This window comes from Pantherophis guttatus, chromosome 3, assembly GCF_059756535.1.
Source record: "Pantherophis guttatus breed Tessera chromosome 3, ASM5975653v1, whole genome shotgun sequence".
NCBI classification, from domain to species: domain Eukaryota; kingdom Metazoa; phylum Chordata; class Lepidosauria; order Squamata; family Colubridae; genus Pantherophis; species Pantherophis guttatus.
The window spans coordinates 79,171,000-79,197,367 of NC_142065.1; the positions used below are offsets into that span (position 1 = coordinate 79,171,000).

General features: G+C 36.6%; 2 protein-coding genes and 1 long non-coding RNA gene across 3 annotated transcripts; 1 reads left to right on the forward strand and 2 right to left on the reverse strand.

The window, feature by feature from the left end:
• Positions 1-132: 132 nt before the first annotated feature.
• C3H1orf52 (chromosome 3 C1orf52 homolog) lies at positions 133-6,719 on the reverse strand. The gene is made up of 3 exons (XM_034437127.3): positions 5,650-6,719; positions 2,967-3,174; positions 133-1,880 (listed from the first exon to the last, which is right to left on the reverse strand). The coding sequence occupies exons 1-3, from the start codon at positions 6,109-6,111 to the stop codon at positions 1,801-1,803; spliced, it is 750 nt and encodes a 249-aa protein (XP_034293018.3). The 5' UTR covers positions 6,112-6,719; the 3' UTR covers positions 133-1,800.
• A 2,567-nt stretch (positions 6,720-9,286) lies between these two features.
• BCL10 (BCL10 immune signaling adaptor) lies at positions 9,287-17,780 on the reverse strand. The gene is made up of 3 exons (XM_034437128.3): positions 17,647-17,780; positions 14,473-14,761; positions 9,287-12,123 (listed from the first exon to the last, which is right to left on the reverse strand). Exons 1-3 carry the CDS (start codon positions 17,716-17,718, stop codon positions 11,768-11,770), a joined length of 717 nt encoding a protein of 238 aa, XP_034293019.1. The 5' UTR covers positions 17,719-17,780; the 3' UTR covers positions 9,287-11,767.
• On the forward strand, positions 17,697-24,162 carry LOC117677146 (uncharacterized). Its single transcript, XR_004594666.3, has 3 exons — positions 17,697-17,837; positions 18,422-18,506; positions 20,516-24,162. It is a non-coding gene; the product is annotated as an uncharacterized LOC117677146 (long non-coding RNA).
• Positions 24,163-26,368: the final 2,206 nt, after the last annotated feature.

The following is a 26,368-nucleotide window of genomic DNA, read 5'->3' on the forward strand; positions in this document are numbered from 1 at the left end:
TGCAATTACATTATTCCTTGAAAATACCAAACATCCCTTTAAAAAGTCTATTAAATTATCTGAAAGCACTTATATTAACATTATCTCTGAATGTTGTCACTGTTCTTGTATATCATCTAGATTCTAGAATAATTGAAATTGATGCAGTTTATTAAATAAATGAACAAACAAGATAACATTTCACATGAAGATCCAGCTGGATAATTTCTATCTGTTTAAAAACAATTCACTTCAAAATATAGAGGTACAATATATATAAAAACACACATCAAAAGTATGGAAGAAATAGTCCCTGGTAATGCTATATATCCATGTAATTTTCTTTGTCAATCAACAATTGAAGCATCTTAATCCTCCTTCTATATATAATTGTATTTCTATTTCATAAAGAATTGTATTCCAAAAATGGCATATAGTATGAAAGAAGTTCTATTTCATATACCACCAAAGTGGGACCAAAGTTTATTTTATATGCAGGCATATAAAAAGGGGAGAAACATCAAACATTTTTTTCTAATTACTTGAAGTGCCCATGAATATTGTTAATTGTTCCATCTGTTCTTAACATGGTTTAAACAGAAAAATAAAGCTTTTAAGACTGACATAACTAAAAAATAAATTTGGAAATATAATAAGAAAAACTACAACTTAAAAATCAGAGCTTGGAGATATTTTGCAGAGCAAATAACCTAAATATAAACTGAAACAAAAATCAATAGAAAGCCTTGAGTATACCATTGTATGAGTTAATTCATACCATGAGAAGTAGCTCTGAAGTTCCTAGGATATAAATAAGGTGCAATCACTTTTATTTCTTTAGAGATATATTTTAGTACTTTTATCAAAATTGGCTAAACAAACTTGGGATAATTATTGGACAACAGCAAGTCAATTTGCAATATAAAACCAAAGGAACAGTATATAAAATAAATAGGTTCACAGCCAGAAATTCTGTGTAAACATCAAAAATTTGATCCATGATTGCAGGCCAAGACAGGTCTCAAGGGGAAAGGCAAGTGGGGTTTAGGGAAAATCTAACTTAAATCCTGTTCACTTAATATCGTGAGAATATTTTCTATCTCCCTAAAACCATATTTTTATTTGTATGGCTGTTAGACTGTTTCTAGATTTAACTGATTATACTGAACTCCCTTGGAAACTATGAAGGAAAATATTTCTGAATTTAAGTATCCAAGTTATCACTAATTTAACTTATATACAATAAACACATTTGTTTAATACTACAGAGAAACAGTTTCAGTTACAATTTCAATCAGTGAAATTTGTAATAAATGTACCTTTGACACATGCAGCTTTATTTTAAAACTATTTACAAACATTTCAAAACAATTCATTTTCACCACAATGCAGTTAAAAACTCTCCCTCCCCCCAAAATAGCATTTTTATTAAGAAAAAATCTATCACAATAGTAGTCTAATAAAACAATTATTACATTTACATTTCACATATCATCACTGTTCATGTGTAGTACTTTTCATAATATTTGCTTATTGCTCCAAATATTAATCTTTAAATGCCAACAAATTTATATTTTGTATGTTAAGGTTCATAGTGTCACATGAATCTGTCTTAAACAGGAAGAGTATATGACAAACTTCCAAAGTCTTTATGAACAAAAATACTGTATTTACCACAACATGTTTAAAGAGTTGTGTTGCAATTAAAAGGTTTCCACTAGAAACATTTGCATTAATAGACTTGACATTTACATCAAACATCAATCAAATCAGAACTTTGACAACTTTGATTGATAAATTCATCAGTCTTTGTCCAATTCATCATTGCTTTTTCTTCTTTGGCTGCTCGTCAGGGTTTAATTTGCGTTTCTTAACTGAGCTGGGTTCATCTTTTTCACCATCTTCAAAGAAGAGACAGTGTACGTAAGCCAAAGTTTTCAAAAGCCACATGTGGAAAATATTATCAATAGTATCAGCTTTTGATGACTACATTGGCCTGGCATCCATGCAGTCTTATAGGCATCAATACAAAGGAAGTTCAAAGTTGTTGCCATTTCCTGGATTCCACTCCCCCAATGACCAAATCTAGACTACAGATCTGGGAAGTTTGTAATAATCAATCATCCAAATATTAATCAGGTCCAATTCTTCTTAGCCTCTTCATCATTGAACTGCTTTTATGATTAAGAAGTTACAGGAATGGAGATTAGGGAAATTTCCTTAGCCATAATAGTAGTCCAACTATGAATTCAATGACTAAGGGCTTTCCATCAATGGAAAGAGGCTAAACAGATAGCTCTTGTGGATATTTGAACTAAGGCTTCTATAACTTGGCTTACAACCTGATGCTTTCCAGGTATGTTAGACCAATATTTCTCAAACTTGACAACTTTAAGGCATGTAGACTTCAACTATGGGGTTAAAGTCTACATGCCTTAAGGTTGCGAAGTTTGAGAAACACTTTGTTAGACTTTAACCACAGCCAGGGGCTGAGACTGGGAAAAGCTATTCCAGCACCGAGGTGGCATGAGCTTTTGAATCTTCCCCTTTTCTAAGAACTTATTGTTTCATTTAATCTTTAAATACTGTTCCTGTTTATTAAAAGCATGTTCAATTTCAAATCATTCATCATCTTTAGACACAGGTAGATAAGGCTATTCTTAGATATTAAACAGCAAGAAATATTATTAGTTGTTAGTAAAAAAGTCCCTAGGAATACAGGAATTCATCTAGGGGGTTGATGTATAAAATTGAATGCATTAATCATGCTAATCAAAATACACATAAGAATGTGCAAAGAAAATTTTTGACTTTCTACATTTTGTAGGAAGCTGCCATCAAGTGTAGGATTAAATTTAATACTACTAACATTATAACTGGATTCAAACTATTCTATATAATTTATGTAAGAGATGCCAATCTTCAAATAGAGAAATATACAAAAACAGCTAACATTATTTATTTTGAATGAAATTGAATACTGTTACCTGATTCAACAGTTTCTTGTTCTTCTTCTGGTAAGAAATGTACATTGTTTACATGCCTTGGAGCATCATCTCCATTATCTTCATAGATATTTGACCATTTGATTGCCATATCACGTTCAGGAGGAGGTGGAGGTTTTTTTTCTTTGATAGTGTAAGTCTCAGGGGGAGGCACAGCATTTGTGGTCCATGCCTTGAATTCCTTAGGAGGCTGTTGAAAGAAATATGAAAAGACCAGTACAGGAAATATTATATTTAAAAGGTATGACTCTAACAGATACAAATTATTCTTACTTTCTGAAAATGTAGCCAAGCTGTAATAAACATTTAACATTTATGCTAGTTCTATTTAGGTGTATAAATAGCTTAAACAAAATATTCACTGTAAGAAAAGTACTCATTGTAAGAAAAAGTGAAAATAATACTGTGTTTCCCCAAAAATAAGAGTGGGTCTTATATTAATTTTTGTTCCATAAGACACATTAGGGCTTATTTTCTGGTTAGGTTTTATTTTGGGGGAAAATATGGCACTAGATGCATCCATCTGGCTGACATTCTTAACTGGGGCTTATTTTGGGGGTAGGGCTTATATTACAAGCATCCTGAAAAATCACGCCAGGACTTATTTTCTGGTTGGGTCTTATTTTTGAGGCAACAGGGTAAGAAATATTAATGTAAAAAAATAATACTGATTTCTGATCACGTAGCAGCTAACTAAGGTCACTAGAATGGAAGGCTGATGGTGCCAAGCTTTCTTTTCTAGAAATCTGGTCTTATCACATTCTTTGCAGCTGTGATTTGGTATGTCCTGTGTTGACCATCTTTTTTTTCCTGGGGGGTATTCTATTTGACTGACATCTTCTATCCCTAGTGTTTGAGAGGGAGATGGCACAAAAAACACAGTCATGTACTAATTCTCTAACAATTAAAACGTCAAGATACAAAAAAGTGGAAATAATGCCTGTCGTGCCGTATCCTCATTATGTCGCATGGAGGTTGGTAAGTAAAGTGTTTTAGGTCTTCCTTTCCCCAGGATTGTAAATCAATCTCAAAACAGATAAGCAAAACCAAACTTTATTTTAAGAAGTAGATTAAAAAAATAAAAACCCCTTTAAAAATTTTAAATATTAAAATGCAAACATGCAATGTAGAAATATATAAATGATAATTTTTAAAATTACAATATCCTGGATTCAGAGATCACTAAACTCTTCAGTTCACCTAATCTTTCATGAAGTTTCAAATTGTTCACCCACTCCCACATATTATATGAAAATAATATAATAAATATTATTGTAACAAATAATACTACAAATGACAATAATAACAACAATCCTTAGTGGATGATATTGGCCACTTTAGGGAATACCACATGTTAGTGTTGGCAGCTAAAAATAGGGAGGATTCTCTCCAAGTAGAGAGTTCAATATCTCACAGGTCCCAAGAAGGTTCTGAAGAAAATATTGGAGACTTTTTCTGTCTCCAACCAAGGGAAGGGATGAAGGAACCTGGCTGTATGTATGATCAAGAGCCATGTCTCAGGAATGATGTTTATTGTGACTGAGCTTGTGCCTTTGATTGAGCGATGGGTGGCTATATATAAATAAATGAAATAAAATAATCTGACAAGCAGGGAATGTTCACCTGGCATCCTAAATTGCATTAACAGAGGGATACAATCAAGATCAAGTGAGGTACTAATACCACTCTATAAAGCCCTAGTAAGACCACATCTAGAGTACTGCATCCAGTTTTGGTCACCACACTATAAAAAAGATGTTGAGACTCTAGAAAAAGTGCAGAGGAGAGCAACCAGGATGATTAGGGGACTGGAGGCTAAAACATACGAAGAACGGTTGCAGGAACTTGGCATGGCTAGTCTAGTGAAGAGAAGGACCAGGGGAGACATGACAGCAGTCTTCCAAAACTTGAGGGGCTGCCACAGAGAGGAGGGGGTCAAGCTATTTTCCTAAACACCTGAAGGCCAGACAAGGAATAATGGATGGAAACTGACCAAGGAAAGATTCAACCTAGAAATGAGGAGGAACTTTTTGACAGTAAGAACAATCAATGGAACAGAAGTTGCCTTTGGAAGTTGGAGCTTCATCACTTGAGACTTTCTAGAAAAGATTGGACTGCCACGTCTCCTGCTTGAGCGTGTGTGTGTGGGTGTGTTGGACTAGATGACCTATAAGCTCCCTTCCAACTCTGTTAAATCTTTCACATCCTATCAGATTGGAAAGTTTCATGTCCCATATCCCACACAAAGTAATAATACTGAATGGAAAAGTCATTCCAATTTATTTAGCGCTTTGAGCTATTCAAAAATGTGTGCCACAGGGTCAATTTTTTTTAGTGTGGGCTGGGCCTTCAAGAGAAAGCCAATTTGGTGTAGTGGTTAAGGCATCAGGCTACAAACGGGAGATCTTGAGTTCAAGTCCCGCTTTAGGCACAAAACCACTATGTGTTCATTGATGCCTGAAACGGAGATGCACGAAAACCTATCCCATATTACATAGTTAACCCGGGCTTAGCCAGGTCAAACGCTTTGGTGTTTCTGCTGCAATTGGCTAAGAAGGGGCAGCCTTCTCTCAAGCCTACCTAATCCTAGGGGCTTCCTTAACCATGATGGAGCCAGGCGCCTTCCCTGCCAGGAGAAACACGGAATAGAAGAACCTTCGCTAACCTCTTCGGGAGCTCGCAGGACCCGACTCTCCCAATCGATCTCCTTATGCAGCGGATTATAAAGGAAAGCCGGGCGATTCACGCTGCGGAAGAGCTCGTCGGGCCTAGGCAAGCGCGATTTCCCTTCGGGGGTGCCGTTCTGGGACTGCTGCGAAGACCCCTTGGTCCCCCGGCCGGAGCCTTCCTCGTCCTCAGCATCCGAGCCGCCACTCGAGCTGTTGTCGCTACCGTACGCCGCGAAGAAGCTGAGCGGGTCCTTCCCCTCCGCTGCTGCCATGGCAGGGACTCGTGCAACCGAAACACCCGTCCTCGGGAACCGGCGCACGCCAGACGGACGTTCCGAGTTCGTGGCGTATGCGGGAAGCCTCTCTGGTTCCTTCCAGCCTGTACTACCTGCCAGGGGTCCCCCCCTCCGGCCGGATTCAGTGCCTCCGCTCGGAAGAATTCCCTTCTTCTCGGCCATGGGTTTAGTACGGACTTAGTTTGAGTTTAATAATCCATTTATATTTTAATTTTAAAGAAAAATAATAAAGATTACTCTATCTTCTTTCCGAACCTTCAGTTCGATCGTTCCGAAGGTGCGTTTATCCATTCTAAACGTCGAAAAGCATCGAAACGGCTGTAAACCTATATTGTACAAGTACACTTTACAAGTAAAGTGAGGTCGGATAGAGGCGGCAGAAATCCGGACGAATGAAATGAAACGAAATTAAAACACAGATTTAAAATTCTTCATCACTCCTTGTGGTTGTCCCTATTTTTGCAGCCCGGATGACAGCCCAAATTAAAAAGTATGCAGTCATTTATATTGTTCTACGCGTATCTGTAAACGGTGGAATGAAAAGCTCCCGCCGTGTAGTCAGTCATTCGTTTGAGTAGAACTGAAAAAAATCCCCTTGTTCCTTTACAATATTTATCAATAAGATCCTTCCATGCATGTTTACTCGGGAGTTGTGTTGTGATTAAAGTAGGAAGTGCTCAAACTTAGCCGCCTTGCATGGTTAAGATAAAATACAGAGAGCCCAGACATAGACAGTGGTCGAGCTCTATAACCAGATTAGAAGACAAAACAGAAAAGTAATAGTTTCAAAGACTATCTATAGAACTACAATATAACATTGGTTTAGTCATTCTTACTGTATAGCGGATAAACAAATACAAAGGAGTGTGGAAGCAGCAAGGGATGGTGGTCACTGTCATTGAAGATAAACTTGGATAGTAAGCAATAAGAAATGAAAGCATACCCACACATTTAGGATAAGTCTGTGGTGCTGAATTTATTGCACTATCAAGAATGAGCAAGCAATTATCAGTTGCCATTTTATGTGGATGCAGCAATAAGAGAAAATTCAGAAATTTCCAGAAAAGATATAATTCTAGAACAATTTAATTTTGTTGCTCGTTTGCCTGCTTAAATGCCATCAAGTCAGTGCCAATTCTTAGTGACTGCACAGTGATAATTCATACTTTGACAGTGTCGTAGCCAATGACATTCAAGACAAATCCTGTTGAACTTCTTCCTCAAAACTTGCCTTAGCAACCACATAGGTTGGTTTTCTTTAGGATGATTGTTGCCAACCTGGTTCTTCTGATTTTCCAGCAGTGGACCTATTACCGCTTTAATTGAATTCACCCACCTTGCAGCTGATTGTCTTCTTCTCTTTACTTCCATTTTTCCTAGCATGATAAAGTTCTCTAGAGCACTAGGTCTTTGTCGAATGTGTCCAAAGTGAGCCTGATCTTTTGTTTCATACAGAACAAGTGGAGTAAGTCAAAACACATAGACTTGAGTAAAGCATATATACATAAACCTCAACAGTTAAAAAAAAGTGATAAGCAGCAAGACTTTGAATACTATGGCAACTTCTTGTAAAGAAAACTTATATAAAATGTTTTATAGATGGCATTTATTACCTGCTAGGTTAGCCAAAATGTTCAAAAATATGTCTAGTAAATGTTGGAAATGTAACCAAAAATCTGGCACATATCTGTAGTGGACTTGTGCTAAAGCAAAAATATTTTGGGCAAAAATACAAATGTGGCTAGAAAAGATATCAGGAAAACATGTAGATCTTAAACCTGAACTTTTTTTTATTACCGGTAGGTATAGTACCAGAAAAATTTGATTAATAAAGTGTATATTTAATATTGCATGTATTAACAGCAGCGAGGATTGTATTTGCGCAGCATTGGAAAAATGAAGAAATACCACTAGATGAAGAGATAATTAAGAAAATATTGGACTGTGCAGAAATGGACAGACTTACATTGAAGATTAAACAGAAAGAAGATAAAGAATACTACTAAACATGGAATTTATTTTATCAGTGGCGGGAAAAAAGGGGCAAAGATTAGGAATATAATTTGTATTGTTAAGCAAACAAAACAACCCAGACATGTTTATTAAGCACTAATTAAATGTAATAGTAGAAAATTAATAAAACTGTTATTTAAAAAAACTTTGAATACTACCAAATTACCACCATAGTCCCCTAAATGATAGCAATAGCATTTAAGACTTATATACCACTTTCCAGTGCTTTACAGCCCTCTTTAAGTGGTTTACAGGTCAGCATATTGTCCCTAACAATCTGTGTCATCATTTTACCGACCTTGGATGGAAGGCTGAGTCAACCTTGAGCCCATGGGAATCGAACTGCTGGTAGTCAGTGCAATTAGCTTGCAATACCACATTCTAACCACTGTGCTACCACAGCTGGTCAGTGCAGATTGGAATGAGTTTAAGTCCATTGAGCAGAACCTTGTGGCATATATACTTTTCTGTGGAAAGTATCTGCTAGTAAAAACTAACGTTAATCTTGGTTCCCTGCACCTAGCAAGGAATAAGTGCAGGAATGTGGACTGCCAGCCCTGATATATGGGCACTGCAATAGGACATAAGCTATGGTTTTGATGGTTGCATCTCAGCATATGCAATGATCTATTGACCTATTCCCTCAGCAGATTCAAGAATAGAACATGCCTACTTAATATAAATACTTTCTTAAAGTATTTTTAGGATAGTTTAGAATAAGGGAGTGTACTATAAATCAGGCATCTCCAATCCCCAGGTTTCAGACCGGTACCAGTCCATGGCCTATTGTGAACCAGGCAGTGAAAGAGGCGAGTGAGCGAAGCTTCATCTGTGGGATCTAGGTTGCGTGCAAAACCATCTTGCCCTTGGTCCTTGGAAGACAATTTTTCATCCAAAACACCCATAAATTACGAGGTGACCTGCAACAAAGGACCTGTTCTGAATATAGAAATAGCACTTGGGCGTATATACTGCTTCACAGTGCTTTTTTACAGCCCTCTGTAATCAGTTTACAGAGTCAGCATATTGCCCCCAACAATCTGAGTCCTCTTTTTACCGATCTCAGAAGGGTGGAAGGCTGAGTCAACCTTGAGCCTGGTGAGATTCAATCAGCCAAACTGCTGGCAGCCAGTGATCAGCAGAAGTAGCCTGCGGTACTGCACTCTAACCACTGCGCCACCGCAGCTCTTAATGTATTTTTTAATATATATTTTAAATATATTTATAAAATACTTAGTAAAAAAAATTGCTTCCTAATAGTATAAGTACATAAAACTATTGAAGAGAAGCCAAGATTAGGACATGACATATACTGAGAAAACTATTTTTTAAAAATCGTTTAAGTTTATTATACAAATGCTTCACAGATTGCCCACTTGTAAATATTTGTAAAGCATTAAACAGCAACCACAAACTTCCAAATATTTTTTTCAATTCAACATTGCTTTATATAAAGTATATACTTTTTAAAAGTATGATTTAAAAATATAATGATTTTCAAAGACATTCATTCAATAGAGCAGTATGTTATTTCTCAATATGTACCTATTATTCTTCACACAGGTTTTGGCATACATGAAATAAAGCACAATAGAGAGAGAAAAAAACCCTAATCTAATTTCAATACTAAGGCACTAGAATTTTTTTTAAAGAAAATATGACAAAGTAATAGGGACAATCAGTCCGTAAGTATGCAAATACAGTATTTTCTTATAAATTTGCCAACATCTGCAGTTAGTAATCAAACAGGGAAGTTCATGCTCTGCAAAAACATCATGGAAGTTTGAGCTGAGGTAGCATTTGAGTTAAAAAGCTGTCAACAGAAACTGTCAGATTACAGGAGACCCAAGACCTAGGGTTAAGAGAAACCCTAACCCTTTGATTGTGGCTTGACACAGTTCTGTGTCCTGAAACATGGGCAGTGCACTGTATAATACAACCTAGCACCAATTTGAATTCATATAGAACAGGTTTCGGCTCTGGACAGCTACTAACGTGACCTCAAAAGGTTATAAACTTTCAACATTATGTGATTTATATACATTAAGTATATATTTTATATTTGCTCTAAGACAATTCCTCTTCACTCAATGGGGCCCAGGTAAACCAAAAGGCTGATCACCCATGATATAGTCTTCTTAAAATACTGGGCTGTAATCTTATGCATATCTAACTGGGAACAAGTTCTACAGAACTCAGTGAGATAGCTTTCTAAATAACATGTGTAAACACAAAGCTACTTATTTAATTAATTTAGATAACTGGCTGCAGTTTCATCCAAAATGTTGTAGAAGAACATTTTTTAAATAAAACTTTTGCTGTTCCAGAAGCCCCACAGAAGTTGTTTTGCTTTTGGCTAGTAAAATTTGAATTTAATCTAAAATACTGTTATTTTAGATTACTGCTATGGGCCAAGAAACAAAAATGGCAAAAGATAAAGATGAAGAGAAAGAAATGCTTTTATGCTACCTAGAAAATAAATATGCTTTTAAGTGAATCTCTTCTTTACAGTGTTGCACCTCAATCAAGCCATGAGAAAAAAATAGAGATGATTTTATACTCCCTGAGATGGCATAGTAGAAATGATTTGTCCAACACAACATTGTTTCACCTTGAGAAATAAGCATAGAAATTGAGAAGTTTCATTTTAGAAATATTCTCAAAATTGTAAAAGTGCAAACTTAACATATATCCATTAGAAGTAAGCTCCACCGTGCTCAAATTGACTGTCAAGTAAGCATGCTACAGATATTTTAAGCTCCAGTTCTTAAAGAACTGTATACATTTAATGCCTAACATCTTATAAACTCCCTAATTCAAAAGGGATTTCTTAATGGCTATAGTTTTCCAAAAGTGTACTTGGAGAATTGAATCATTCAGAATAAAAGGTAGTCCTTGCTTAAAAGCGGAAATTAGGACTTTCCATCAAGTAATGCTGGAAGGTGACTGCAGGGGTGCCACAACAACCAGAATTTGATGGATTGGTTAAGTACCACTCTACCAGGTCAGTGAACAAGCAGTTGTTAAACTAGGAGCACCTATATAATATGAGACCAATCAATCTTCATAGATATAGTCATAATGCTGTAATTCAGAAGATATTTTTCCCTCTTTGCTGAGGTACTCATTACTTCCTGATCCTTCTGTTCAAACAGAGTACAATATTTTCTGAAGATTAAGTGTTCAATTGAAAACTTTATTCCAATGTAATAACTGTAAGAGAAATAAGTCCAAACATCAATCTGGAGTTTCTCTTATGCTAAATAATTGTCCTTGTGATTGATTTGCATAATTAGATAAATCTAATCAGGAATCAGGAATCTATGTGACATAATTTCTGCAACTATTTTGTCTGCCACTATGTAAGAAGAAAATAAGTTGTCTGACATTATGAACTGAATGAACATAGTAAACTTTTTACTAAAGTGTAGAAATATATTAAATCTTTTAAGTATTCCCAATGTTTTTCAATATAGCATTCCACTATTTACTTACCTATAAATCCCTTTGAAATCAGTGGGGCTTACTTCTGAATTTCTATGTACAGGATTGTATTATTATTATAATATAATAAAATTATAATAATAATAAAATTATTATAATAATATTATTATAATTTGCATAATACAAGCAGCTTCATGATTAGTTAAACATGAATATTTTTTGGAAAACACCTACTTTCAGTTTTCAAAAGTAATGCAACCAAGTACAATAAGAAATTTTAAAGATGAAACATTTTTTGCAAAATTATATAAGGCAATATTCAGCATATTATCTTTCCAAAGTTATTCAAGAAAAGCAACTACTACGGAAGAATTGAGCGGGATCGTAAAGGTAGAAAGGGATTGTCACTGGAAGTGGTGGATATTTCCTCTTGCTCACTCTGCAATTCTGTTGGAACAGGAGGCGCTCCAGGATCTCCAGGTCCCGGAAGAGTAGAGAAAACTGAATTTTCCATGTTTCCAACCTCTGTAATAGGTAAATTCATTGAACAAAGAGAAGAGGCGGATACAAAAGCAGCTGTACTATATTCTTCTGGATGAAGGTACGTGTTTTCTCTGTCTCTTTGTTTTTCAAAAAAATTAGAGTCATTTGACTGCGATCTAGAGAGATTGTTTGCTTGCTCACATACTGAAGCCATGCAGTTGTTACAACGTGATCCTGTAAAAAATATATTGGATTGCTTAGTTATGATACTTGTAAAAGATATTTTAACCATTGCTATAACTTGCATCATATTGACACATTTTTTATCTATTTAACTTCATTGCTTTTTTTTTAAGTTTCAGATTTACAGGTATATAGAATTTTTATCTCAAAACTAATCACCCAGACTCACTTGACAATGAGGTGCGTGACATATAAATTTAATAAATAAAATTCATCTTAAGAAATAACCTCTATTATTAGAAATGCGACAAAATAAATAAAAAAAATGAAATGATTTGGAAAGAAAATGTCTGGAAACCCCAGTTATTATCCAGACTGCCCATATAGTCCTGTGGATCAGGTTGCTAAGTATTCATAAAAAATGCAACTTTGCTACCTCGAAGTTATTAATATAAAATCTTGTCCATGTGGAAAATTGGCGACCAATCCAAATCTTTTAACTATAGGGTTATACATAGCAACAATTTTGGATGATGCTTAAGAGGAGCACCATATATAGCACACTGCAGTAATTAATATAGGAATTTACCAGTGCAAGGGGTAGAAAAAAGCCGTTTATGTCCAAGAACAGCGGTAGCTGCCATACCAATCAAAGGTTATGTAGTAATGAGCTTTATGTCCTTGGCATCTTAGAAACAATTAATTTATAAACTTTTCCTCTGCTGAACAGAGACCAATCCCACCAATGTCAGGAAAACTACCAGTATATTTTCAGGAACTTGGAATTAAGCATCCATAAAATTTTCATTTTAATAAAATTTAGATCTATCACTGTCATCCAATTACAGACATCTCAATGTCTCTACAGCTTCTTTTGAAAGAAAAAAAAGCTGATTTCATGCCATCAACAAAGTGGACACACTGTGCTCCAAATGTCCTGGGGACTGCCCCAACTGACTTAACACTGGAGAGAAAATGTGTCAAAGTATCTTGTGATATTTCTAGGCAAAACTGCCAGAAAATTCCAAAACACCAACTAAGCCAGGGGTGTCAAACTCAAGGCCTGGATCCGGCCTGTGGAGTGTTTAGATCTGGCCCATAGGTCTGCCTTGGAAACAGGGAAGGATCGGCCCGCAGTGCCTCTGCCAGCGAAAACGGAACTTGGGAGGGCTGCGTGTGACCCTCTTGAGCTCAGTTTTTGCTGGCAGAGAGTTGCAGGAGGCCATCACAGCTTAAAATGGAGCTTGCGATGGATGTGGGCGGCACTCCCACACTCTGTTTTCACTGGCAAAGGGTTGCAGGAGGCCATCGCAGTCGAAACAGAGCTTGGGAGCCCATTTTCGCTGGCAGAGAGCTCTGGCCGCCACAGGCGCCCCCAACACGAGTGACGTCAAGCTGGCCAGACTCACCCAAAGGTCAAACACAACCCTGATGCGGCCTCAATAAAATAGAGTTTGACACCCCTGAACTAAGCTAATAGGATTGCACTCTTAATGCTATGTTGTCTATTTGGGAAACCAAAGTAAAAAATCAGACCAGAACTCACATTGAAATAGATGTAGATAACCAGTTTCCTCTAAGAGTAACTGAAGCTCAACTGCTATCACCATTTTAATATCTTGTGTCCAAAAGAGATATGAACAACTGAGAATATCTTACTCAATTTTCTAAATCCATTGATCAGTGATGCACTTATCAAAATCTAGACCTATGCAATCTAGAGTCTGCATCTAATTACAATTAGCCATTAAGGAGACGGACTGAAATGTCAGAAGGTTAATTTTACAACCCCAAGGACCTAAAATCTTATTTCTGAAATCTGTCCTTTTAGACATGCAAATATTTTTATTTTTGAAGAGCTCAATAGACTTTTTATAACTCTGTTATATATATACATATGTATCATCCCTGAATGTTAGTAACCTTTGAACCATTCAAATTAAAGCCACGATATACTACTAATAAATGCAACAGAGGCAACAAAAGAAGGCTTCTGATTTAGCTACTGTCATACAATAAACATAACCACTTGTGACAAGTGCTCTATCATTGTCTAGTCTACTTCAACATTCTCAATGCTTGCGAATCAGAAATATTCTATAAGGACATGATAATAATATATCACACCATTTCAGTACACAATAAAGACCTCAAGGGACTGAAAATAGGTTGTCAATCAAAGCACGATTTTAAAATCATTCTATTTGAATATCATTATTCCTAAATTTCTGCTCCTTCATTGATTCAAAGGCAAATTATTTTGACTTACCTTGTTTGTGACTTACCGAATGACTTAAATGACTTTGTGACTTAAAAATAAGTAGGAATAGGAATAGGCTATGTAGCTACATATTTTATAAGCCCTTTTAAAATATACAATATTCAGTTATTAAACAATACCTTTAAGACTTTCAAGTTTTTCATTTTTTGCTTTCAAGACGGCATCAGTTATTTTTTCTAACAGGAAGTTTTGTGTTTTTTCACATTTGATAGATTCTATCAATGTGTCTAGTCCTTTTGGATGTTCTGCTAAATAATCCAGCAGTTTCCCGGCCTTTTTCCTACTTGAGGTTCGACAAGAGATTTCTTCAGTATCCTCTCTACTCAGTATTTTCTTTGAACGTAGGTAGTCAAAGTGTCTTTCTGCAATTATTTTGTCACACAAATAGCGGCGTAATCGTTCTAAAACCTAGCATAAAAATAAGAGCATGTTAATAAAAGATTAACTTTATCAATGCATAAATTATTCTTTATATTACTATGAAGGTGCAATGAATCAAAAATAATCCCTGACAAATAAATTTTAGTTAGAATTTGCAGTACTGTATCTTATCAAGAACGAGTTATTCATGTCTTGGATTCAAATTTTAATTCTGTTCATGAGATAATTTTTTTCCTGGTACTAATATAAGGATTTCTGAACTAACAATCAAATATCACAAAGTACTAACACTAAAAAGAAATGGAAGTTCACAATCTTTGGTAAAGACTACTAACATACTTTATATTATACTATCCTAGCTATACTCTCATTTCAGTAACATTTAACTGGGTGAAATGGTGCATCCTAGGGCAACAATTTTTGAACTAAGGTTCCTCAAATGGATTTACAGAATGCAAAACATGGGACAATTGCCATGGAACTGAAATTTGGCAAATTTTACAAAACATATGACATATAAAGTTTATGACATAAAAATTAAAACAATTTATGATACAAACATTTGGTATATAGTTTAACATGATGCATTTCTGAATGTATTCCAACTTTTCCAATTCCTTTGCCAAACTAAAGCCAATCTGTTTCACCATGCTGTGTCCATACAAAGGCTTCCTGACCCGTATATAGGTTTTACATGAGGAGATGTTCTGGGATTCCTATTTTTTTATAGGCACATTCCACAGATTGATGCAATTGATATGATAAAGGCCTTTGAATAAACAATGAAGTACATACTGACTTGTATTTATTGGCTTTCTCAGTTTTCCAGTGTGCATCAGTGACAATGTCTCATCTTTCTTGGCCTTTTTAAAAGCTCACTTGAACATCTGGTATCTCCTTCCCACATAGAACTCTGCATTGGATGAGCCTAAGCATTATTTTGCTAGCATGTGAAATTAAGAATATTGTGTGATAGGTTGCACACTCAGTCAAAACTTGTTTTATTCAATTAAACTGCCTTCATTCTCAAAATTTGCTGGTATAGCTTGGTTAGAACTTTTACTGATTCTTTTTTATTAATCAAATAAATTGGAGTTCAATGTATTATTTAATGTACTTATCTGTTTATTTAAGATGTAATATATTATTCTCTGAATACAGTTCCAATATAAAACAATAAATACAATCTAAAAGATCACAAGAGAAATTGACTTATAATTATGAACAAAAAGTGAATATTCTATATATTGTAGAGCTATAGTTTTTGCTAGAAAAATAGGACAAAGGCAAAACCAACTTCCACTGATTCATTCATGTGCAACATTCAGAGATTACGAAGGGGAATTCCTATAAACACTACAGGACAACCTGCTGTAACAGAAAAGCAGAATTTGGAGGAGACTTTTATCCATTAACGAAAACAAAGGCATTTGGAAGAACATAGAGAATGAATGGAACATTAAAAGGAAATCTAGTATAGTATAGCAGTTAAGATGCAAAATAAAGATTGTGGAGACCAAGAATCAAATCCATCCTTTGCCACTGAAGTTCCCTGGATGAGTTTTGAGCCACTTGTTATCTTTTATGTATTATCTGAGAAGGACTCAATTGTTATATGAAAATCTGAGGAGGAAGTGCTATAAACACCACCTGGAACTTCTAGGATAGGCTTACTTAAACTGAAATGTGTTCATACCTTAGGGAGGGGTGAGAGAGAATTCAGGAGAGGTGTGAAGAACCTCTTTATTCTACATTATTACCATAAATCCCCCTTTCCAAAAATACTAGTTTCAAGTGAGTAACATAGTGATAGAGGAGGCAAAATCTTTTGTTTTAAATTTTGTAATTAAAAACAAAGTTTCATTGCATTGTTTTCTTTGTCCATTTTGGTGGATTTGGATTTTTATGAGAGGCGCATACATTAAGATTACCCTAAAAGGAGCTGTGATGGCAAAAGATTTAGGAGCCCCTGTTCTAAGAGTACAGAGGGATGGAAACAGAGTCCATCCAGTAACTTTTGAATGATTTCTTTGGTTGTTAACTGATGCATTTAATTAAAGTTTCTGGGAATTCAAACTGGGGGCTCGAAATTTATGTTGCTAAATCAGAAATTTGTTGAGTGAGTTTTGCCCCGTTTTATGACTTTTCTTGCCACATTTGTTAAGTGAATCACTGCAGTTGTCAAATTAGTAACACGGTTGTTAAGTGAATCTGGTTTCCTCATTGACTTTGCATGTCAGAAAGTCACAAAAGGGGATCACGTGACCCCGGGATGCTGTGACCGTCATAAATACGAACCACTTGCCAAGCATCCAAATGTAAATCACATGACCATGGGGAATGCTGTGATGATCATAAGTGTGAAAAACGGTCATAAGTCATTTTTTTCAGTGCCGTTGTAACTTCAAACGACGGTCACTAAGCGAAACTTTGTAAGTCGAGGACCACCTGTATTAATGTCAAAAAATGATAATAAGGTTCCCTCCCCAAATTGTAACATATTCCGTCCTTCCCCTGCCAGCAGATGGAGACAAAGCAGCATCCCACCAAGCGATGCTTGAAGCTTTCCACTCAGCAGAAGGGAGCCCCCACGCAAGGCAGGAATGACGTCACAGCGGCAGGAAAGGCCACACCTGGCGGAATTCCCCGCGCCGGCTACACTCGGCAGACCAACCGCCAATCCGCCGCCATGCGGAAACTTGACGCGCCAACGCCATGGCAACCACGGCGCTTCCAGCCCCCCTCCCCTCCGATGTCTGCAGGACCCGCTATCATCACGGAGGGGGCGCCCCCTTTCTCCCAAACAAGGAACTCCAAGCCCCCTTACGCCAAGCGCGCGCCCGCCAGCCCTAGTCGCGAGCTCGCCGCCGTCAGAGCAGCTCCCCCCCCCCCCTCCGCTTCGCCTCTCTTACTTCCTTTTTCACCTCCGCCATTTCGTCTTCGGTAAGCGACCTCCCGGCCGCCGTCGGCTCAGCGTCCGACATGGCAAAAACAGCAGAGCGCAGGAAAAGGCCACGAGGGAGAAGCGACCTTTCCGCGAAGCGAGAAAGGCTTGGCCGGAGGTGGACTCCCTCGGGAAGAACTCCACTTCCTGTGTCTTGAGGTGAGCGACGCCACGCCCCTACTGGCAGGCCCACGCGGAGGTGGCGTGCCTAGTATCGCGCATGCGCTTTCCACAGGAGAAGGCTCCCTTATTTGGCCGTTGGTGTGGATTTCCGTTCCAGTTTGTCACTCAGCCCTAACTTTAGAATTAGATTAGTAGTATCTCAGTGCTTAGTGTCAAAGTACTGTCTCTCTGTCTCTGGCGGGTCTCGGAGGCTGAGGACAAGGGAGATGATTATCCCCGTTGATAACTTTGGAGCTAGCCCTTTAGATTGCTTTATTATAATTATTTGAATAGCGTGGCTGAATTGGTTTTACTTAACTATTAATTAATTATTCATAACGTAGTAAGATGAGATGAGATAAGATAAGATAACCTTTATTGTCACTTTTTTTCTGTGAACACACTGGCACACATTAAAAAATGAAATTCTGATGCCTGCTCTCATACATACATATATACATACATACATACATACATACATACATACATGGTGTGTGTGTGTGTATACACACGCACCCATGTAAAGAATCTACAGTAAAGATAACTTAAGAAATCTTTTATGTTTCTTTTCTTTCCTAAAGCTGCTGTGCAATTTACTTCAGCATCCATGCATGCTTGGCTGGAGAATTCTGAGAGCTGAAATCCACAGGACTTAAAATTGCCAAGGTTGGGAAACCCTGAACTCCGTGGATGTGACACTCTTAATTTTTTTGGCAACATGATTTATTTATTCATTTGTTAGATTTATACAGCTGCCAATCAGAGACTCAAGGGGGTGTTTGCTTTGAAACACTACTAAAACAATCAGAGTGCAAACAGTGTAAGAAGTAAATAATGCTATGAGGAAGTGCATAAAGAGAAATTTCAGTCATCCTTGCTCAGTCATCAATATGAGTAAACATTTCAGTTTATGGCCTGTATGAAAAGCTAAGTGTTGAGGCCTTTCTACTGCTGAGAGGGATGAGTTCAAATGGAGTTCTGGGAAAATAGCATTCTAAGAATGGCAACAGAGAAGGCACGTGTCTGGGACCTCACAAGGTAGCATTGTTTAAATCGTGGGTGTCAAACTTGCCATGTCACGTTGCTGTCACGTGACATTTTGCGACGTTTATCCCCTTCGCAGAGCTGGGGCCTGCACGTGATGTGTCCGGCCCGAGGGCGATCAGTTTAACACCCATGATTGAAGGGACCCTGTCAAATCTTATAAGGTGAGCAGAGACAATTGGAGAAACGCAGTATTGTAGATAATCACGTTGAACTTTCTGAATCATAACTACCAATTAGAATTATACCTGGATTATCACTTGTAACTAGTGGACTCTAGTTACAAGTGAACTACAACTAGTGAATCCACTAGTTACAAGTGAGCAGAAATATTGCATGGAAATACTAATGTACATCCTTAATTTTTTCCTTGACCACATTCTGGAGCAGCTTGTAAGGTCTTATTATACTGCTACTTTCACAAGATGAAAGTGTCTTCTCAGTTGCTGTTTTAACATCCCAATCTGCTTATCTTTCACACTAAGATCAAGGTTAGTTGCTGCCAGCATTTAAGGCTTGTTTTGCAAACCTACAACTCTTTTCACGAGTGACGTTTTGCAATCTCAGTGGATGATAAGATTAGATTTGAAAAATAATTTAAAGCAAGCACAGGGAAACTGAACTCCCTTGGGGCCATGCTGTTTGTGAATATTGGCAGCCAACTTGCCTTGTGTCATAGGTTTCTGTTTCCAATGTAAAGGCTTTTAAATGAAATATGTGTTTTAGTTACAAACCTTAACACATGGGAAATAAGAACAGCCTAAAAATGATTACGGCTTATAAATAAATCTTGTCTTAACATTAAGTAGAATAATTCTGTTAAGTATTGCTCCAACATGTTTAAAATAATTAAGAGTTTTTGGCATATTAAAAAGGGATAAACAAATAGCTGTTTTTGGATTGCATTTGTCTCCAAGGATTCCAAAAGTTGCCATTTAATTGATTTCTTATTGTTATATCCTTATTTTTGTTCAGGAGCTCAAAACAGAATACACAGTGCTCCATCCTCCCAATTTTATCCCACAAAAAATCTTTGAAGTAAAGTAGGTAAAGGTTAAAAAAAGAATGACTGGCTCAAAGTCAGCCACCTAATTAACAATCTTAGCGGAAGATAGACTAGACTCGAGACTCTATGCTAATGCAGCACCTTGTAATTGTTAATGTGGCAGAATATTGGTATGGAATACCAATATGGAAGCTGGTAAACTGGTACTGGGAAATGATAGTTGTTTGGGAAGGAATAGTGAAAATGAAGGAGTTTTGTCACTGGTGGAATTTGGGCATGTTAAATTTAATACTGGATGCTCTTTTAGTGAAGAGTGGATGAGCTGTTGGGAGGGAAAGTGGAAAAGAACAGGGGAAGAACAGAAGGTGTGAAGTAGAGGAAAAGATGAATGGGAATGCCAGTATTTTTCCTTGAATCAGCAGATTTGCTGGATTAATTAAAGAACATTGACGATGAGAGAACGAGTGAGCTGGAAAAGTTGAGAGAGCATTAGATGCTTTGGGCAACGTGCCACAGTAGGACAGTATAGACAGTGGGATTGGGGTTACACATTATGTTTAGTTTTGCCCCTTGAGTTAGTCTCATTGCTGACATAGCTGTCATCTGATTACTTATGACTTTCCAGGAAAAAGGGAGAGCAAGAAGATGGCCATTCTGAGATCTGTTCTGGGGAAAAGAACTCCATTCAATTAAGGAGTGATATCGGAAGCATGGTGGAGGGTGCTCCAAGCACCATTGATGGATTCCGAACTGCCCGAAGAGAATGAAAAGAAAACTTGTGCCTTTCTGAGGAAACAGAAGAGTTGAAATGGAGTTTTGAGAAGAATGTACTTGGTAATGAAAGAGTGACAACTTTCTCCAGGTAAAAAGATGGATCATCTGAACAGAGTTCCTGGAGCGAGGGACCAAGTAAATCCAGGTGAAAGTGGTGCTTGGTGGAGCACAATTGGGGATTTTGGGGAAAGATGTCAGGTAATCTGGAAGGAGTTTGAGCCTATTGAGCCTAAGAATGTAGGCAAGGTTCTTGTTGTTCTCCTTTTGACAGCATAACACCCACTTCAAAATGGTTCCAATGAAGCTAGGATTTCAATAAACAATCTTAAGCCACAGATGTTCCAAGAATTCTTATTGGAATGAGAGAATTGGTCTGTTCTGGAGAAAGCTTTGTTGGCTTGCCTTAGTCCTTCTTTAAAATATCATTTTGTATCGTTGTGATATTATATGCTTCTAATTTGTATCCCCTGCCTTGAATTCTAATGAAACCAAATTTAGCTTTTGTCTTGACTTCATTTACTTTTGGAATGATGATCCCATATACGTCATTCAAAGCTCAAGTGCTGTTTTCTCCTGAGAAAAATTAATACAAGTTCCTTGCCTTAAAAAAGGTTAACCCTTGCATTGGGGCATACAGTCTAGGGAAGTTATGCTAAGATATCTTTCTCTTTAAACCACTGCTAAATGTTGGCTTGCCACTAGAGGTCTCTGCAGTTGTGTATAAAGATTTTTCCCCCTCCAGTCCCTTTGCCAAGTCATTTCTACAGTAGCAGAACTGTGCAGTGATCCAGATTAAAATAATGAGCATGGGCACACAAGTGGCAGCTATTAGCATTAACTTTTTATAAAAGTTGGGTTTTTTCCCTAGGAAAGCACATTTTGTTGAAGTGGTTGCCAACAGGTGCTATTTGCAGATTTAATTCTTGTAGCAATGGGTTCTTCTTCCTGTACTATACTAATTGTAGTGTAGTGCTATTGCTATTACTATACCATAGTTTACTACTTTAAGTTACTGAATTTTTAACGTAAGGTTAAGGAATTTCTGATATACAAATAAGGGAAACATGAGAAGAAAGAAAGATGCATCACTTAGGGTGCTTTTTATAACTTAAAAAATGTATTCATCTCAACTCCTGGTGCAGCCTTACAGTTTTCTTGGCAGCAGGATGGAAATCATTTCCTATTATGACCTTCTGGGACGATTATTGACCACCCAACTAGCTCATAATTTTCTTATGCAAGTGATACCAGGTATAACTTATACCAGTTAAGTAATGCTTGAAACAGCAGCATAGGTTGGAGATATGTGATGGTGTTTTATTTTTGGATAAAAGTAATATATAAGTTATATAAAGCTGATACTTTCAAATTTATCAATATATATAGATAGATATATAAATGGTAGGAAGATTGGATATGCGTGAAACTCCCATTATTACTTGCAACAATATATTCTGTTTATTTTAAGCATAGCTGCCTACGTTTTTAAATATTAGACTTTGGCTACTCTATATAGAAATTGGCACTTCCAGATAACACTCTGAAGCATTTACTTAATGTTCTGTTCCTTGGGCAACTGAGCCGACCGGGTCATTTTTCCCACTAAGATGCTTCTGCTTTTTAGTTTAAAGGCGCAAGCTCTGGTGCTTTTTGCAGCCAACCAGATTTTTTTTTTAATCCAGTGAGGCACGAATGGGAGAGGGGAACATTGGCCATTTTTCCCTTTTATCATTTTTGCAAACATACCCAATTCTAAATAATAATAAAATATTAATAATTTAAATCAGCGTATTAAATTTAATTATTAAACAACAACAGCAGTATAGTAGTAAGAAGAAAATGAGGAGGTAGAGTTGGAAAAATAATCCCAAAACAGAAAATGCTTATGAGATATCTAATATTTGAAACATCTATATTCAATATTTCTGTGAAAAATAGAGTTGTACACAACAGCAATCCATTAGAAAAAATATTGTTAAAATAACTAAAATGTTGTGATCAAATCTGATGAAATGTACACCCCTTTAATAGCCTTTTGCTAAGTTTTTGGTGCTTATAAATGCTATTGAACAATGCCTCTTATAATTTGATTTTCCAGTATTTTGCATGAGCAACTAACAACAAGGTCCAAATCAATTTCTTATGCGGCAACAATTTGTATGCATTGGAAAACAGACCCTATGCCGGTTTTGTTTTCTAAGAAAACTTATGGGGTGGGACCCAAAGGCATACTTGGAGGGTAAAAATGAGGCTGGTGATGCATTATTTTCCAACATACTGGGTTTCTGTTTTTAAAATTAAAAAAGTCAGTTTTTAAAGGAAGTCAAATGGAGCTGGAAAGGTTTTATAAATGAAGCAATACATAATCCTCATTGTGTATTGGTTCCTATAGGATGCAATTGTTTTAATAATAATAGAATTCGGTCCTCACAGCCTATGAGATACTCTACATTTGTATCTTTCCCAAAGCTTCACCTGTGCACTCTCAGGCATGATGCTTTTCAACAGAAATTGTTAATATACTTCAGAATAAGGAGCCAAATTCTTTTGCGTTGACGAAAGAAAATACGTTGGACTCCAAGCATGCAAGATGCCCTAGTATTGTGCCTGGCTGTACAGCTAGCTATAGCTATGCTTCTGTGCAAATCATTTACAAGGATGTTGAACCAAATTTTATTTAGGGGTACAAATCTGAGTCACTTATTCTTATCCATGGGTATAATGGCAATTTTTCTGGTTTATCTTTTACACACTACCACAGTTGCCTCAGTGAGATGGGTGTCATAGATAGATAGATGATAGATAGATAGATAGATAGATAGATAGATAGATAGATAGATGCAAATGGCTACATGCAAGACCATGTAGCACTTCAGTGTCAGATATATCATTCACAACTGGTTACCCCTCAGAGTACTTGAATGAGTCCTGATTCTCCCCTACCCCTTGTCTAAACTTAAGTCCATGTTATTTTTCTTTTACAGGCCATTGCATGTCAGTTTTTATTCCTGAAGAATGATTTGTATTTTCCACTAATATTAATGCTGAGAGTAACTCTTAAACTGAATTGTTCATCATGAGTGGTGTGTGTGTGTGTGTGTGTGTGTGTGTGTGTGAGTGAGAGAGAGAGAGAGAGAGAGAGAGAGAGAGAGAGAGAGAGAGAGAGAGAGAGAGAGAGAGAGAGAGAGAGATCCATGAACCACTCTTCACTGTACCTTTCTTCACATTTTCCCTGGAGGTTCAAGGTTTATTTCCATGGCATTAAAATAATTTGATTGCTTCTGGAAAAAGCCATACTTTCAATTCATCTTGTCACTTAGGAATATAGGAAAGAGTCTTAAGGAAAATTACATTGCGGATGCAAATGTCTGTCTAAATACATGTCACATTTTTGACCTTTGTCTGTTCTGCCAAAGATATTTTCTTGGAAATGTGGTAACAGCTTTCATCTCTGCGAATGTCATTTCTGCCGCATTAAATTTGACTCTGCATCATAAATGAACCATCTGTTTTTTATTTCCTCTCTGATGCAAAACTCATATTTGTACAACTCAATAACATACCCTTTTACAGCCATATATCCATAATGGAAATGCAGAAAGTGAATCCATAAGCACAATTTTCCTCAAACCTTGATTTACTGCTTCCATCATACTCAAGCTAGCTCACCAGATCTAGAGCTTATTGGCATCCCATTTTTCTTTTGAGGTGATACTGAATATTTAGTGGAGATCTTCCATAAATTACAAACTAACTATAGTCTTAACTATTGTATTAAACCCAGTTTAAGTGTAGTTCAGAGGAATGAAGTTTGGGGTATTAAGTTTAGTGTGTGGCAGAATAGATGACGTAGAACAGGAAAGATCCAAGACCATATTTGCTACAATGACCATAGCTTCCTTTTTAGCTTTAAATGTTATTATTTTCTTAGAAACTCCTGAATCCAAACTATTTAAAACTTACATTCTGAAACAAATAACATTATTTTTTATATATATTCCATTTTTTGCCAAATAATAGCACTAAATAATAAAAATATGAAAAGTATAAAACAGAAATGTGACCACAGAAATCAGTAAAATAGATCACATGCAACCAATTAAGCCCAACATAGCAGTTAACCAAATTGACACATCAGTATGTGGAATGCTAGCAAGAGAACAGCTAAAAACAACTACTTTCTTAGTGAAAGAAGCACATTTAATATGTTTGGGAAAACATATTACCACACACAGAGGTCTAAAATAGAGCTAGCCTTATGAATATCTCCTTAAATGCAATTTCTGTAATGGTGAACCTGTGGCAAATAAGCATTTATAATGCCTGCCGATCAAAATTTCATATATTCTTAGCAGGGGTTCCTGCATAGACCTTAGTCAAACACTTCCTTGGGAGTGTACATTTACCAGCAAAGTTGGTGATTGCCTACAGAGACTAAAGTAAGAAACAGTACCTTAATACAGTTGCAAGAATACATTGGGGGCCAAAGTAAAGGGACTAAACACAATACAATTCCTAGTCATAAATATTCATCACAAGAAAGATACATTCTGGGTCAGTTAAAGAAATTCTCTTTAACTTATCATCCAGATGTCCATTACAGGATGTGGAGAACTTGGGCTGAAGTTTCTAAGACCTTCCCCCTACAAACAGTCCTTCAAAGCGAGTACCGTTTGTATGACCCTACATCTCTCTTTGTCCCCCGTCCCCCCAAAATCACTACCAGGCAAAAGGCAGCCATTAATATCTCCAGTTTTTCCTTCGGTTTATATGCTGCCACCCAGTCCTCTCTATCCAGGATCATATTCAGAACTGGAAGTGCAAAGAATAAAAGCTGAATATAGATCTGGATATAGTCACTGGCACTCTTCTGAAGTATCAATCCAGTACTTGTCACTTTCCGTACAAAGCAAATAATTCAGTCAGAAAAGCCACCCAGAATTTCTTCCCAATGTGATGCATTGTTCTGGAAGTGAGCAAACTTTTTATGTATTTACGACAAAAGATAATAAATACTTGGCTTAGATGGGTACATTCTTTCCGTACCATTGGTGTGTTCTTTCCTTACGATGCATGTCCGGGAACACAGTATACGCCTCGCATAGTCCGATATTGCAAATGTTGTAATTTTCAGAAAAACTTAACTAAGAGCATTACTTTCCCAGCATATTTTTCTATTATTTAAGTTTTTCTAGCCAGTCACATTTTTACTGGTATATTTGTTGGAAGCCAATTATTTTTAGCAGCCATATCCAATTATAATTCATTGTGCAATCTTAATTTGGTGTTCTTACAAGAATCCTCCTTTTATATTTTTCACCATTATGTAACTGGTTTTAATTTCTTCATTCTAAGCCTTCTAAAAACGCATGTTTAGATTGGCTACCCATGTTTTGCTAATAAAAGAGCCAAAGAGAGTACAGCTTTGCAAAAGATGTGTATCTGCTAATGCTGAGAAAGGGAGTACATACATATTAATCATGCTTTCTTTCCGGAATCAGCAAAATTGAGATTGGGAATAAGAATTAGTATGCCAAATAAATTAATAAATTAATAGTATGCCAATAATTAATAAAAAGAAATATATGAAACAAATTTATATCAATAGTATTTGCTGTGATTTTTCTATAATTTTTTTATCCTTGCAAACCATCCTTGCTTTCACCATGTCCAGTTAATAATCTTTTGTCTTTTAAAAAAACCT

Excerpts from the sequence above, each read along its gene's own strand:
- C3H1orf52 (XM_034437127.3), bottom strand. The coding sequence starts at position 6,111 with ATGGCCGAGAAGAAGGGAATTCTTCCGAGCGGAGGCACTGAATCCGGC. Across the intron at positions 3,175-5,649 it reads TCCTGCGAGCTCCCGAAGAG|CCTCCTAAGGAATTCAAGGC; the intron begins GTTAGCGAAGGT and ends TTCTTTCAACAG. Across the intron at positions 1,881-2,966 it reads ACAAGAAACTGTTGAATCAG|ATGGTGAAAAAGATGAACCC; the intron begins GTAACAGTATTC and ends TCTTCTTTGAAG.
- BCL10 (XM_034437128.3), bottom strand. The coding sequence starts at position 17,718 with ATGTCGGACGCTGAGCCGACGGCGGCCGGGAGGTCGCTTACCGAAGAC. Across the intron at positions 14,762-17,646 it reads TGGCGGAGGTGAAAAAGGAA|GTTTTAGAACGATTACGCCG; the intron begins GTAAGAGAGGCG and ends TTTTTATGCTAG. Across the intron at positions 12,124-14,472 it reads AAAACTTGAAAGTCTTAAAG|GATCACGTTGTAACAACTGC; the intron begins GTATTGTTTAAT and ends TATTTTTTACAG.